The 15,000-nt window shown below is 42.4% G+C and overlaps 1 protein-coding gene across 1 annotated transcript in view; it reads right to left on the bottom strand.

Moving 5' to 3' along the window:
* cacna2d1a (calcium channel, voltage-dependent, alpha 2/delta subunit 1a) overlaps nucleotides 1–15,000 on the bottom strand; it is a 153,158-nt gene that overhangs the window by 9,203 nt on the left and 128,955 nt on the right. Inside the window, exons 33-37 of the mRNA XM_084050508.1 lie at nucleotides 14,837–14,889; nucleotides 8,495–8,550; nucleotides 5,101–5,227; nucleotides 1,614–1,726; nucleotides 1–52 (exon numbers count right to left, since the gene is read on the bottom strand). The exon at nucleotides 1–52 is cut by the window's left edge and continues 31 nt beyond it. Of these exons, the coding sequence (XP_083906634.1) occupies nucleotides 1–52; nucleotides 1,614–1,726; nucleotides 5,101–5,227; nucleotides 8,495–8,550; nucleotides 14,837–14,889 (401 nt within the window). The remainder of the gene's footprint in view (nucleotides 53–1,613; nucleotides 1,727–5,100; nucleotides 5,228–8,494; nucleotides 8,551–14,836; nucleotides 14,890–15,000) is intronic.

Genomic DNA, 15,000 nt, shown 5'->3' with positions numbered 1-15,000 from the left:
CCTTTCCGGTGGCGTGGATTATGAGCCAGTTCACATGGATCGGGACCGGTAGCTGAACGACTCCATTCAGGAAAGTGAAACAGGGATTCTTGGATTCAGGGAATCTGACTCCCTAAATGTATAGTAATCTAAGGCTTTATTAAGTCCCCTCAAACGTGATCTTTAGGACTGATTTTCCACACTGTTACTTGCAAGCGATCAGATCTAAATTGTGTATTCAGACATCATCGACATTATATGCATTGGCTGCTCCAACGACTTGACAACATAGGCATGATGAGTAATGCTTACGTTATGGTCTTGCATCCTGGTGCATTGTGAGCTTGTAGATCTGCAACGATTTACGAAGTATAAATCAGGCTTCAGTGTCAAGAGTGTCCAGACTGAGACATCTTTAGAAATCTGATTTGAATCACATTTCAAACCACAAAAGGAATGTGGTTCAAATCTGATTTGCAAAAATCTGTTTCCATGTGTTTCTTGCTGTTCAGACTTGATAAAAAACAATCTGATTCCAATCGGGATAGGCCAACAATCTGTTTTGAGCTGCCAGTGTGAACACAGCCTAAGAGTATCCTGGATATCCACTGGAATTTAGTCTCGATTACTCAATACCTTCCTGTTGTGGCTGCCATTTTGAAACATTGAAAGTTTCCATTAGGCTGTCCATAATTGACCACAGTCCTGTGTGTTTGAGAGAACATGATGGGTTTGTTTGTAAGCCTTTCAGAGGGAATTATCCAGACTTAGCATCTGCCACACAGACACACGCACAGAAACCTGGCCAGAAACGATGGAATTCGGGGCCAAATTTTTAAATCTCAATTTCCGCAGACAAAACCCCCACATAAAGCGGGGCTGAGGGTTTAGAGGGGATGCAAATGAGAAGTAGGGACGACTTGTAAGAATTAAAGATGATCACAGCAAAACAATCTCTGTCTCATGCATGCATGGGAAAGGAATCCTGCTGGATGCTTTCAAACAGAGCCCCCCCCCCCCTCAGGATTCAATAGTAAATATTTGGTAATAGCTTCATGCCATGATCAAAGGACAACTATGAAAATGATTATCTTGTCAAGGACAAGAAAGATCAAGGATATTGCATGCACGCATCAGCGCTACCAAACGAGAAAAATCCTCCCAAACATCTGTCTGGTAAATCAAGCCTGCAGAGCTTGTGCCGGTCGATCGTCATGTAGTGTTTATGGTGCTGCTGGTTTAACCCATTAAGACCTAAAGCCGATTCAACATGTCTCCTCAATCTCAAAAGTATTCTGAAAAACTTAGGTTTCTATATCAGTGGTGCTCAAACCTTTTCATGTCAAGGACCCCCAAAATTATATGTATTTGACCGCCGACCCCATCTCAAAATATTTTGTTCCAGGGACCCCCAGAAGTAAATATTTGAGTTACAAATGTTCGCTTTAAAGCAATATATATATTCAAAGATTTGCACACATTTTCACGATTTTTCAAAAATAGCAGATCTCATCGGTGCCGCGCTATGAGCTTGTATATCTGCTATTTTTGAATAGCCCAAAGTGTAAAATAAAGCTTTTTAGCTAAAATCAAAAAATGACACAGTTCCAGGTCTTAATGGTTTAAAAGGATACAAGGTTGTTCGTCTTGTATTAGCGGTTTGGCGTCGCAGGACAGGCAGGTGTGTTTCGCATCAGCGATGATAAACACCAGGTTGGTCTTCGGAAGCTTTTCGGCGTGGAACATCCTGGGGAGGAAGACGAGAGATAAAACGTCACACGCAGTTTGACCCGTCTGCTTTCAAGGAATGATGGCCAGGTTGAGAGGTCACAGAATGTGGATTACGAGAGACACGGAAGCAGGAAACGCACAATGTCGACATGTTATTTTTATCATCTCTGCAAAAACTCTGGCTCTGGTTATTCTGCAAAAACAATATGACATTCTGACGTGGTGCATGAACCGTGCAAGTCCAATGCTATTAATCACCTTCACCCTGGCGTCCATATTTTGGGCATGTCATTATAGGCAAAAATGTTGAATAATGTTGGAAAGTAGGCAATCTACAAGCTCACGTGTTGCGATGCGACTCATTGTGAGCTTGTAGATTGGCTATTTTTGCTTATCGTTGTACGATGAAGTATATAGGGCAGATATTACCAACCTAGTGGTCCTACAAATCATTGGCAAAACACTAACATTTTAAAGACAATTTAACGTTAATACAGTATGAAAAACATAGGTTTTTTTCTTTTCAAACCATGAAAAATGTGTCATCACTACAAATTAAGAGGAACTTAAAGTACACCATGTTGGTTCCATTGATCCAAGACGGAACATGATTGATGTGCACTTCGCGTTTATCAAGATCTGATTCTATTTGATTGATCGTTGGGGTCCATTTGTGCACCCTCTTGTGTTAAATGAACACTGAGGATTTGCCTGTGTGAGTTTTGTGCATCGTTTCGTTGGTGACTCCAACCTGCACCGCCACCCGCCCTCCTGTCGTCCGGGGGTCTTTGCTGAAACCCACATGTCCCCCCGTCAGGTCCACAAATACGTTTTCTCTGCCTTTTTATGGCGGTCGTTAAAAAGAAAACGTGTGCGCGGCTAATGTGCAGGAACGGCGCGCACAGCGTGCGAGCAGGCAGTCCATTAGACGGCACGAGGGGGTCTTAAAACTGCACGCGCGCCAGCGCATACACGGTCATGCGCGCTCATGTACACACACACACACACACACACACACACACACACACACACACACACACACACACACACACACACACACACACACACACACACACACACACACACACACACACACACACACACACACACACCAGGACGGTGGTCCACGCTAGTAACTTGACGTCACGTTCATGGCATGTGAATCCTTACGGCCCCCTCCCAGTGTCACCATTAGGGACTTCATCGAAGTCTTTGTCCACAGTTTTATTTTTGGCCTCCATTTTGAAGACGCTCTACATACTGTATAGTCCATGAGCCAGACAAGATTTCATTATCGAAAGAGTGGGCAAAACCATACCTATATTAAATTGTTCATAGGGTCAATACGAGTAAATAAATATATGATAACCTCTCCACAGGAGCAGCTTTTTCATATTTATCACTCATTTTGTTATTTTCCCCATACGTACATGACAGGTGAAAAAATTACAACATTTAAAAAAGAGTTATCTTAATGAAACTTCCTGAGTTGATTACTTACATGAAGACAATGATTTATCGTATTACAAGTTTTCTGAAATTGTATATTTAAATATGCAAATTAGGTATTAGGAAAATATGCCCGAATTTGCATAACTTTCCAGAATCAACATTGGAACATTGGACAAAGCCAGAGTCAACATTCTTATTTCATTTTGTTAAGATGTTGGAGTCAAAGGTTTTTAACGAGGGAATATTCAATATCTGGCTCAATTTTGTGGCTCTGGCTCATGGACTAAATGCCTAATTTGCATATTTAAATATACAATTTCAGAAAACTTGTAATACGATAAATCATTGTCTTCATGTAAGTAATCAACTCAGGAAGTTTCATTATGAGAACTTTTTTTTAAATTTTGTCATTTTTTCACCTGTCATGTACGTATGGGGAAAATAACAAAATGTGTGATAACCATGAAAAAGCTGCTCCTGTGGAGAGGTTATCATATATCTATTTACTCGTATTGACCCTATGAACAATTTAATATAGGTATGGTTTTGCCCACTCTTTCGATAATCATTGCTCAATTTTGGGGCTCTGGCTCATGGACTAATAGTAATTTTCTTTTTCTTTTCTCCCAGTTTAGTCGTTATGCCAACTCCCCAATTCCCTTTTGTACTGTGGTCCCTTGTCACTGCTGAGCCCTTCTTGTTGGCTCGTAAGGGAGGGCGTAAGGGAGGACATAACCAGGGGTGCACATAACTGGTGCGCAGGTGCGCATGCGCACCCAAAATAAAAAATGCGCACCACATCAGGCGACGCGAGGCGCTTTTGCGCACCAACAGCTGGGACAGGAATTTCCAAGCTTTTATTTTTTAGCAAAAATAAAAAATAAAAGCCTGGAGATCGAGGCTAGGAATTTACTTCCTGAAGCCACACTCACACAATCACTCTAAAGCACCCGTCGGCCCCATGTACAGCCATTAGGCGCAGGGGTAGAGATATCTATGACTCGCGTCGCCTCGCATCGCCTCGCATTGCCTTGATGCGTGCACGCAGCCAGCAGCGGCTGTTAGAGGCACTCGTCACCGATGATGAACGCACCGTAATGGTGCAAAATATGCCGTGAACGTCCCAATCTGGCGGATAAAATCAGCGCAGCAGCACTTGGGGGCTTTATCTAACAGCGTGAGAAAAAAAACCCGACGAAAAACCCGACGAAAAATCGAAATTTAGAAGCAGAGCGTCCTTTTTTTTCTCGCCCCCACCCCCGCCCCCCCCCCCCCGTTGACAAAACTGTCCGGTGGGCACCGTGCTGAACCCCCCCCCCCCCCCCCCGTTGACAAAACTGTCCGGGCTGAACCCCCCCCCCCCGTTGACAAAACGGGACGGGCGCCATGCGCACCAAGTCACATGTCCAGGTGCTCTTCTGCGTACCAGACCTAAAAAGTTATGTGCACCCCTGGACATAACGCATGTGGACTAACATTCTATTCCTCTTGAACCTGTAGGAGGCGCTAGTGCGGAGGGCGCTAGTCCCCCCCCCAGACTTCCCTCCAAAGTGGCAGAGGCACTGCGGAGGATTCAAACCCTCGGTCTCCTTGTCGGTGGAAATGCATTGCAAGCTATTGGAATGTGTTGGGTTGAGAACTAACCAATCAGGGTAGCCGAGTGGTTAGGACGCGTACTGTACCACATGGGCTCTAATGCCTGACAGTGAGTCCCCGGTTTGATTCCCGGCAGGCCGGACCATTTGCTGCATGTCACTCCCCTTCTCTTCTATCTCTCTCCATCAAATAAAGGGTCAGAAAAGCACCCCCCACCTCCCAAAAACACGAATAAGAAATACACTGCTCTCGTCACCATGAGGATATACAGTGACCTATACACAAATGATTAGAAATGAAGTAGGCTTTGAAGTGTGTACATGTAAAACTAAAGTCTTTCACCTGGAGCAGTTTTGACATTCTAGCGTTCCCCCGAAGGACTTCTCAGAGTTCTCAAAGAAGTACTGCGTCTGCTCGGTGATGCAGCCCTCCTTCGAAATAGAAGCTGCAAAATCATCATCCATGTCCGCTGAGAAGAAGAAAAACACACACGCACGCACGCACGCACGCACGCACGCACGCACGCACGCACGCACGCACACACACACACACACACACACACACACACACACACACACACACACACACACACACACACACACACACACACACACACACACACACACACACACACACACACACACACACACACACATTTTAACCACTTAAGAATACAGAGATGTCCATATTTGGGCATAAAAGGGACACAGGTAGACAGACAGAAGTAGATATCTCCATATATGGGCACAAAAGGGACACAGACAGAGGGACACAGTACAACCGATACTCTGACAAAGCTCCCAACACTATAGCCTCGGAAACCCATGCATTTTTTTTGTTGTTTCAAAAGAAAAAAGGTCTGGGGGAACCTTGCAGGAAGAGTGGTTTCGGAGCCTTGTTATCACCTAACCAATCAGAGTGCAGAGGGGCGTCTCGCTCTAAACTTGGTGACGTCAGCGTGTTCCGTGCACAGGCCGGGGGGGGGGGGGGGGGGGACATAGATTGGTGAAGCAATAGGAAGTGGCGCTGGAATCCAACCGCCTGGGTTTGGATCCGCCCGTCAAGACCATCGATAGGGCTCGCTCTTTCAGGCTACCGACACTATAACTCAGACATATTAGTCGGATCGGCGGTGTGCCGTAGGTGTGAGGGCCGCCCGAACCTCTAGTACATGAAAATAGCCGATCTCCAGCACGTTGTTAGCTTGCACAATGCTGCACAACACCGTCACAGCGATACTTAGACATCCCATCCTATGTTAAATTGCCTTGTGGGGATAGACAGACAGACGGGTACAAGGGGTACTCTGACAATGGGTATAAACGGCTACAACAGGGTATTGCAACCGTGTGGGACATGCATTCCCAAACTGCATCGTTCCTGACTCGTTTGGTCCCACAGTAAGAGTATAGTGCCCAAAGGGCACCAGTCCAGTGAATGAAAACAGTGATTTTTCCACCGCATCCCGATAATCTGGAGTTTTCATCACCACCACACAGCCCTGGCTAGCTTGCTAATGCCGTGGCATGCTAATTGTTTTGGCAGTTTTTCAATATACAGTAGGCCGCGCAATTTGTAATCCTTTAAGACAAAAAAAAAACGTTTGTCGTTTGTTTCGATGTTCTTCTTCCGTTTAATCCATCCATTTCACTGAACTGCGGTCCCTGTCGCTGCCAACCCGCCCACTGTTTCTGTGCAGACAACCACGTCTCCTCTGATAAACGCAGTTACAATAGTTTTGAAATATTTATACGTTTTCGTTTTTTTATTTTGTTTCTCAGTGTTTCAGTTTGGCGTTTGATCGAGCTTGTAGATATTTTCGCTATATTTTAAAAAGTTTAAGTGGTTCATTTATAATGTCATTGTTCCCGTCCTAGAAATGTGTAGTGGAGTCAGGCTGCTGGGAATCACACCCAGGCCTCTGCTGTGGTGGTGGGTGTTGTACTTCTACGCCACCCAAACAACCCACATAATCAGACTGTTAATTGTGATGCATGTCATTTCTGGACATTTTGTTTGACATTTTTGGGAAATGTGGGACATTTTGGGATCCATGGACAAGTCCATGTGAAATACTGCAGTGCATGGTTCCCAAACCTTTTAGCTCGAGACCCAAAAGAGAAATTTGATGTCTCCCCGGGACCCAAACTGGTGAAAATAGCCGATCTACAAGTTCGCAGCCTGTGGTGGAAAAAGTACTCAAATTCTTAACTTAAGTAAAAGTACCAATACTGCAATATAAAAATACTCTGTTACAAGTAAAAGTCCAGAATAAAAAATGTACTTGAGTAAAAGTACAAAAGTATTGGCATCAAAATGTACTTAAAGTCCCAAAAGTAAAAGTACTAAATATTTGAAAATAGCAGATCTACAAGCTCACAACGCGTCGCGATGCGATGCGTTGTGAGCTTGTAGATCGGCTATTTTCAAATAGCCTATGTATAAAATAGGCCTAAAGTGGTTAATGTGTGTTTCATTATAAAAAATGACACAGATTGAATGGGTTAATGGTATAGATCGTTTATATCTGAAAAGTAACTAGTAACTCAAGTTTTTAAGTAAATGTAATGGAGTAAAAGTACAATATTTGCCTCTGAGATGTACAGTAGTGGAGTAGAAGTAAAAGTATTGGAAATTGGAAATACTCAAGTAAAGTACAAATACCTCAAAATTGTACTTAAGTACAGTACTTGTAAATGTGTGTGTGTAAGTAAATGTACTTAGTTACTTTCCACCACTGCCTATATATTGGCTATTTTCACGTATTCTTAAAGGCTGTTTAAAAAAAAACTATTTTTTTTTAATCCTTTAAAAAACTTTTGGAAATGGAAAAAGAGGTATATTTACTTGCGACCCATTGAAAAGGGTCAGCAACAAAAAGTGGCTCCCGACCCAGTGTTTGTGAACCACTGAAATATAGCATACATCAAACAGTGAGTATTCAACTCTTCCTTGTGACGAGACCCCCCCCCCAAACAAGAAAAACATTTAGAAAAAAATACAAAAAAAACAAAGGCAAGCTCATCCATTTCAGGGTCTTGTTACAGTAAGCAGAAAACAGCATGTATTAGCATTACATTTCCATAATGAGGGCTCCTAAAGCCCTTCATACATTACATCACTGTCTTGGCTCTCGCTGTTCTTGCAAAACACTTCAGAGAACCTTCCAGTAGTCACTTGTCCTCTTCTCCAAAACGGAGGGATCACAAGGGCTTTGTCTGAAGCACTCCAACGCAACACCATCCAAGTTGACATTTTGAATAATACTAAGACTCATGATGACTCATGCTCACAAGGCGTGCGTTGTGAGTGTGTTGATTGGCTATTGTGGATGGCAAATACCCAATCGGAATTGAATATGAAAAATCTGAATGATAAATGTGTGTTTTGAAGAAAATGCTAAATGGCGGAAAATCTAGTTAGACAAAAATGGGCTTGACTAATATGGGGAGAGTTATATCATGATCCAAGGAAATTGTATTTTATTTTATTTTTATTGTACAATCTACGGTTCAAAGGTTATAGGCCAAAAAGTAAAGGGGGCTGCTATAGCGCCACCATTATACAGATTAGAAACATCTGGGGGGGGCGGGGGGTGTCTTCCTTGGCCTACTGGCAGAATGGAGGAATTTGGCACAAGGTTGTGGCTTGCGAGATTAGCTCTGGACGGACAGACAGGCAAAAACATAATCTCCATCCCCACCCTTCGGCCTGGGGATAATAAAGACAATCTCACCTGCTTCAAGGACTCTTGGGAACGTGATGCTGACCAGCAGCTGCTGCAGTATTGACCTGTGAACCAAACAAAAGCAGACAAGGGGGGGGGGGGATTTATTCCAAGTCAAAGAAGCAGGCCATAAATCACTGCAGTCTGCAAGTACTAATACAGGGTCAAAACTCCATTCACAACAGATTTCATCTGCGGTTTGTTGTTGAGACAGACTTGGTAATTAAAAACCTTGAATGTGTACACTAAATGTTTCAGAGTGCGCTTTGAATTAACCAGGCCCCATTGTTAACAAACAACAAGCAAACATCCCAGGCACTGGCAGCCTTTGACATTCAGGACAGATCCGAGCGAGCGAGGGAGAGCATAACGAAGGAAAGGATCATGTGGAAGTTAAGTGGAACCCTTACTGTCCTGGGAGCCACGCTGTTATTAAATACTACAAGACAATGCTCTGCGCTGGTTCTAATTTTAGAACAAAGTGCTGCAGCTCATTATTCAACATGCTGATAGATGCTAGTTATACTATGCAGATGTATGTTGGTTACTTGTTCACATTATGTCATGTTATTTAGATAGACATTATACGGTTTTGCTTGACCACAAATGCTAAGAATGAAGTGGGGTCCCCCAGGGATCCTTGAGGGGTTCCAGGGGGTCCCTTGCAAAATGAGGAACAGTTTAGGAGCCATGTGAACCCCCTAGAACCCTTAGGTCATCTGGGGCTGGCCTACTAATTGTTCCCAAAGTTGGAACAAAACATGGTGAAGCAGAATTTGACCACTATGCACCACAAACCTGGAATAATATGCCATGTTACATTAGAGATTAGACCATCCCCAACCATAGCCGCTTTTAAATCCAAGTTAAAAACATTTATTTAACATTGTTTACTCTACCCAATGATGGCAGAGCTAGGTCTTGCCTGCATGGGCTTTAAATGAGCTGTGCTGTCACTTTTTATATTTTTCGTATCAAAAGTTGGGAGTATATTTGCACCTTTATCTTATTTTAATTGTATCTATTATATTCTCCATTTCTTTTTAAAGTGCATTGTTGCACTCTGATTGTATTTCTATTCTGTAAAGCAATTTGAATTGCCTTGGTGTATGAAAGGTGCTGTATAAATAAAGTTGCCTTGCCTCTAATTTCACCATTATTTCATGTGCTAGAAGTTAACCTATCGCGAAAATGTATAAGGATGATGAGTTCAGATCATAGGTTTCACTCTTTCCACGGTTACATCCCCACCTACAGTATAGACAGTTGTCGAATTATGTGCTAAAAATCTAGCTCGTTATCTAATCTAAGAATAATCTCTGTGTGAGGGGGTACCTGGCACCGGATCGTTCCAAATAGGGGTATGTGGTCTAATAGGTATTCATTTGGGGGTCCTCGACAGGATGATGTTTGAGAACCACTGATCTGATTTAGATAGCCTGTTGTTTGGACAGATGGTAGGTTTGATGTGTACCTGGTAACCTAGTCTCTGTGAAGCACGTCATTTGTTTTCTTTGGATATTTACATAACCGTTTACCCTGTCGTTTGTTGACTAGGGTTCGTGACATTTACTCTGATCTTACACTCGCTCTGGATAAGAGCACCTACTAAATGCTTAAAGCAGGGGTCTTCAACGTTTTCAGGCCAAGGACCCCCTAGCTGAGACAGAGATAAAGCAGGGACCCCCTCTATATTGTATAAAATTGTGTTTCAGAATTGAACGTCTTTTTGGTTTACTTGGTCTGCTCTTTTTTCCCTCTACACCTATACCTCTTTGCCAAAAATAGCAGATCTACAAGCTCACAACGCCTCGCAGCGCGAGGCATTGTGAGCTTGTAGATCTGCTATAAGTGCTCCTCAGAAAAAGGGATGCTAGAGTTCAAGTGGTTAAGGTAAAAAAAAATAATCATATCACACAAAGATTTGGCGGACCCCCTGTAGTAACTCTGAGGACCCCCTAGGGGTCCCGGACCCCCTGTTGAAGACCCCTGGCTTAAAGTGTTAATTGTGTATCATACAATACGTATAGGTGATCCAGATTGTATAAAAGTTACTTTGTAACCATTACGAACCCTAGCGAGCCTATTCTGGGGGAAAAAAGAACAGACCAAGTATGGAACCCAGTCACGAATAGGGTTTAAGTGGTTAATGAAGGACACTATCTTAGTATGATTACTCAGCTCACTGTAGAACCCCATTCAATCCGGGAACGCATCTGTGTCATTTTAGATTTCTTTGGCTATTCAAAAATAGCAGATGAGAGCTTGTAGATATGCACATATGTGCAAATCTTACATTATTTTTACGGGGCCAGAGCTCTGCTCTGGACACGTATTGTTATTCGCATTATTCTGTCACTTCTGCCACTTTTCGCAGTTCTGGCTGAACCGTGCAGTCGCTTTTTACGAAACTCGGCCATATGGTAGATGGTCATGAAAAACGATCAAGAAATAATTCTCACACTCATTCGTCAAAAGGTGGCGCTATAGCACTCAATTGAAAAATGCCAACTTTGAACAGGTACAACTCATGCCCTGTTTGACCTACAGCCATGAAACTTGGATACACATATGCGTCTCCTCATGCTGAACAACTTTCACACTCTGACTTTTGACCTCTGACCTTTAGATCTCCCACCATTTTGAATTATATGAAAAACAGTCATTGGCTCCTAACTTCTGCATTTTTTCACTTATGGAAAATCCGTTGGAAATTTTTGTAGAAAGTGGTCCAAAGTTCAAGTGTGAAACGTTTCGTGCAGATTGCTCAAAAATCCCAGGAGGAGATAGATTTTAACTATTACAGTTTTATGAAAATGATTCATCTGTGCCTAAAACATACATGCAGACTCACATTTCTTTGAAACTTTGCAGAAATGTAGAGGGTCATTCCAAATATCACTGAAACCAATCTTACTCCAATTGGCCAAAAGGGGGCGCTATAGCAATTTTTTGAAAAGGCAGACTTTAAACAGGCATAAGTCATGCCTCGTTTGGCCGAAAGTCGTGAAACTTGCTTACACATGTGCCTTGACTCATGAGGAACACACGTATCGATTTGACCATTAAGCTCCGCCCTTAGATTTTCCGCAATTTTGAGCAGTTTGAAAAATACTTGTTTTTGCCAGTTCTGGCTTAACCGTGCATACGCTTTTTACGAAACTCGGCCATATGGTAGATGCTCATGAAAAACTACCAAGAAATAATTCTCACACTCATTCGTCAAAGGGTGGCGCTATAGCACTCAATTGAAAGTGCCAACTTTGAACAGGTACAACTCATGCCCTGTTTGACCTACAACCATGAAACTTCGATACACACATGCGTCTCTTCATGCCCGACAACTTTCGTGGTCTGACTTTTGACCTCTGACCTTTAGATCGCCCACCATTTTGAATTATATGAAAAACAGTCATTGGCTCCTAACTTCTGCATTTTTTCACTTATGGAAAATCCGTTGGAATTTTTTGTAGGCAGTGGTCCAAAGTTCATGTGTAAAATGTTTTGTGCAGATTGCTCAAAAATCCCAGGAGGAGATAGATTTTAACTATTACAGTTTTATGAAAATTATTCATCTGTGCCTAAAACATTCATGCAGACTCACATTTCTTTGAAACTTGGCAGAAATGTACAGGGTCATTCCAAATATCACTGAAACCAATCTCACTCCAATTGGCCAAAAGGGGGCGCTATAGCAATTTTTTGAAAAGGCAGACTTTAAACAGGCATAAGTCATGCCTCGTTTGGCCGAAAGTCGTGAAACTTGCTTACACATGTGCCTTGACTCATGAGGAACACATCTATCGCTTTGACCAGTAAGCTCCGCCCTTAGATTGTCCGCAATTTTGAGCAGTTTGAAAAACACTTAAACCCAGGATTTTTCAGCTATTTGCGTGAAACTGTATCATCTGTGTGATCTCCTTTTTCACAGTTACTTATCTGTTGGGCCAATGGCGTCTCCCTTAAATGAAGGCCTCACAATCTCAGGGTCGCCAGTTCAAGCCTCACTTGACGCAGACTTAATTTAAGTTGAATTGCAAACAACATGACTGTATCATTGAATACATGTGCAACTGTTAAAGGTAATGATGAAATGCGTCTTGGAGAGAGTATGTTTTTTTAATGTATGACAAACTTCATTGTGAAAATAACCGATCTACAATCTCAAAACTTTTCAGATAGCAACATGTTTCTGAGCTTGTAGATCGGCTGCTTTCACTGGTTCACTTTTATCTTCAACAGATGACCTCAGCCTGGACAAAGCTATAGCGGTATAGGTAGTGTCTCAGCCTGTGAATCCAAAGGTCGAGAGTTTGATTCCTGTCAATGGCAATAGGTTGAGATGTTAATGGGTGAGGTTTTTCACCTGGGATTGCCCCCCTGCGTCCTATATATGACCACCTCAGCTGGGTTGGGCTAAAAAGAATTTTCGCCTGTTGGAATCATTTGCTTTGTCTCAATTTCAATCTATTCCCTTTCCATGTCTTATTGTGCTATTATTACGGGGCCAGAGCTCAGCTCTGGACCTGTTTTGTTATTGGCAGTATTCTGTCACTTCTTCTGCCACTTTTCGCAGTTCTGGCTGAACCGTGCAGTCGCTTTTTACGAAACTCGGCCATATGGTAGATGGTCATGAAAAACGATCAAGAAATAATTCTCACAATCTTTCGTCCAAAGGTGGCGCTATAGCACTCAATTGAAAATGGCAACTTTGAACAGGTACAACTCATGCCCTGTTTGACCTAGAGCCATGAAACTTGAATACACATATGCGTCTCCTCATGCTGAACAACTTTCACCCTCTGACTTTTGACCTCTGACCTTTAGATCTCCCACCATTTTGCATTATATGAAAAACAGTCATTGGCTCCTAACTTCTGCATTTTTTCACTTATGGAAAATCCGTTGGAAATTTTTGTATGCAGAGGTCCAAAGTTCAAGTGTTAAACGTTTCGTGCAGATTGCTCAAAAATCCCAGGAGGAGATAGATTTTAACTATTACAGTTTTATGAAAATTATTCATCTGTGCCTAAAACATACATGCAGACTCACATTTCTTTGAAACTTTGCAGAAATGTACAGGGTCATTCCAATATCACTGAAACCAATCTTACTCCAATTGGCCAAAAGGGGGCGCTATAGCAATTTTTTGAAAAGGCAGACTTTAAACAGGCATAAGTCATGCCTCGTTTGGCCGAAAGTCGTGAAACTTGCTTACACATGTGCCTTGACTCATGAGGAACACATCTATCGCTTTGACCAGTAAGCGCCGCCCTTAGATTGTCCGCAATTTTGAACAGTTTGAAAAACACTTAAACCCAGGATTTTTCAGCTATTTGCGTGAAACTGTATCATCTGTGTGATCTCCTTTTTCACAGTTACTTGTCTGTTGGGCCAATGGTGTCTCCCTTAAATGAATGCCTCACAATCCCAAGGTTGCCAGTTCAAGCCTCACTTGATGCAGACTTAATTTAAGTTGAATTGCAAACAACATGACTGTATCAATGAATACATATGCAAATGGTAAAGATAACCTGAAATGCTTATTTGAGAGTACGTTTTTTCAACGTATGACATACTTCATTCTGAAAATAGCTGATCTACAATCTCACAACCTTTCATGGTTTGTGAGCTTGTAGATCGGCTACTTTCACTAGTTTTGGTTCTGAGGAGATGTACAATTTCTTCATTGGTAAATGGTTTGTGAACGAGTGATCTTAGTGTTAGTGAAACAGGGGCTTGGTTCATGAAAGAAGGCAAGAGTTTATGATCTTCAACAGACAATATCAGCCTGGACAAAGCTATAGCACTATAGGTAGTGTTGCAGCCTATTAGTCTGAAGGTTGAGAGTTCGAATCCTGTTAATGGCAGTAGGTTGAGATGTCCAATCAAACCATTATGTTTCCATCTCTCTCTCTCATCAATCTATTGTTTCCATGTCACTCTCTCTCTCTCTTCAATCTATTCCGTTTCCATGTCTCTCTCTCTCTCTATTCACTGGCCCCGTATTATCGCTGCTTGCAGCTATATTTGTAACTTAAATCTTTGCTCCTGGGGGGGTCCCTGGAACAAAACATTGTGAGATGGGGGGTTCCGGGGCCAAATACATATCTAAAAAAACTTTTCCATGTCAAGGGCCCCCAAAATTATATGTATTTGGCTGCGGACCCCCCATCTCAAAATATGTTGTTCCAGGGACCCCCAGAAGCACAGATCAGAGTTAAAATGTTCGCTTTAAAACAGATATATATTCAAAGATTTGCACACATTGTCCAAAAATAGCAGACGTACAAGCTCATAGCCATGAGCTTGTATATCTGTCTTGAACGGACTAGTCACAAAATGACTCACCATGCTGCTGCTGTGGCCCACCAGCCAACGCTCAGGAGATCTGCTATGGTGGGCTAGAGGACAAACAAACACAATTGGGGGAAATTAATGTCCAAAAAGGCCAAATCACATTCAGGCGAGAAGCATATAAAACTGATACCACCAAATCAAACATACTGCAGCCC

This window comes from Gymnoscopelus microlampas, assembly GCF_963454915.1.
Source record: "Gymnoscopelus microlampas genome assembly, chromosome: 23".
NCBI classification, from domain to species: Eukaryota; Metazoa; Chordata; class Actinopteri; order Myctophiformes; family Myctophidae; genus Gymnoscopelus; species Gymnoscopelus microlampas.
This window is presented reverse-complemented; position numbering and strand designations above follow the sequence as displayed.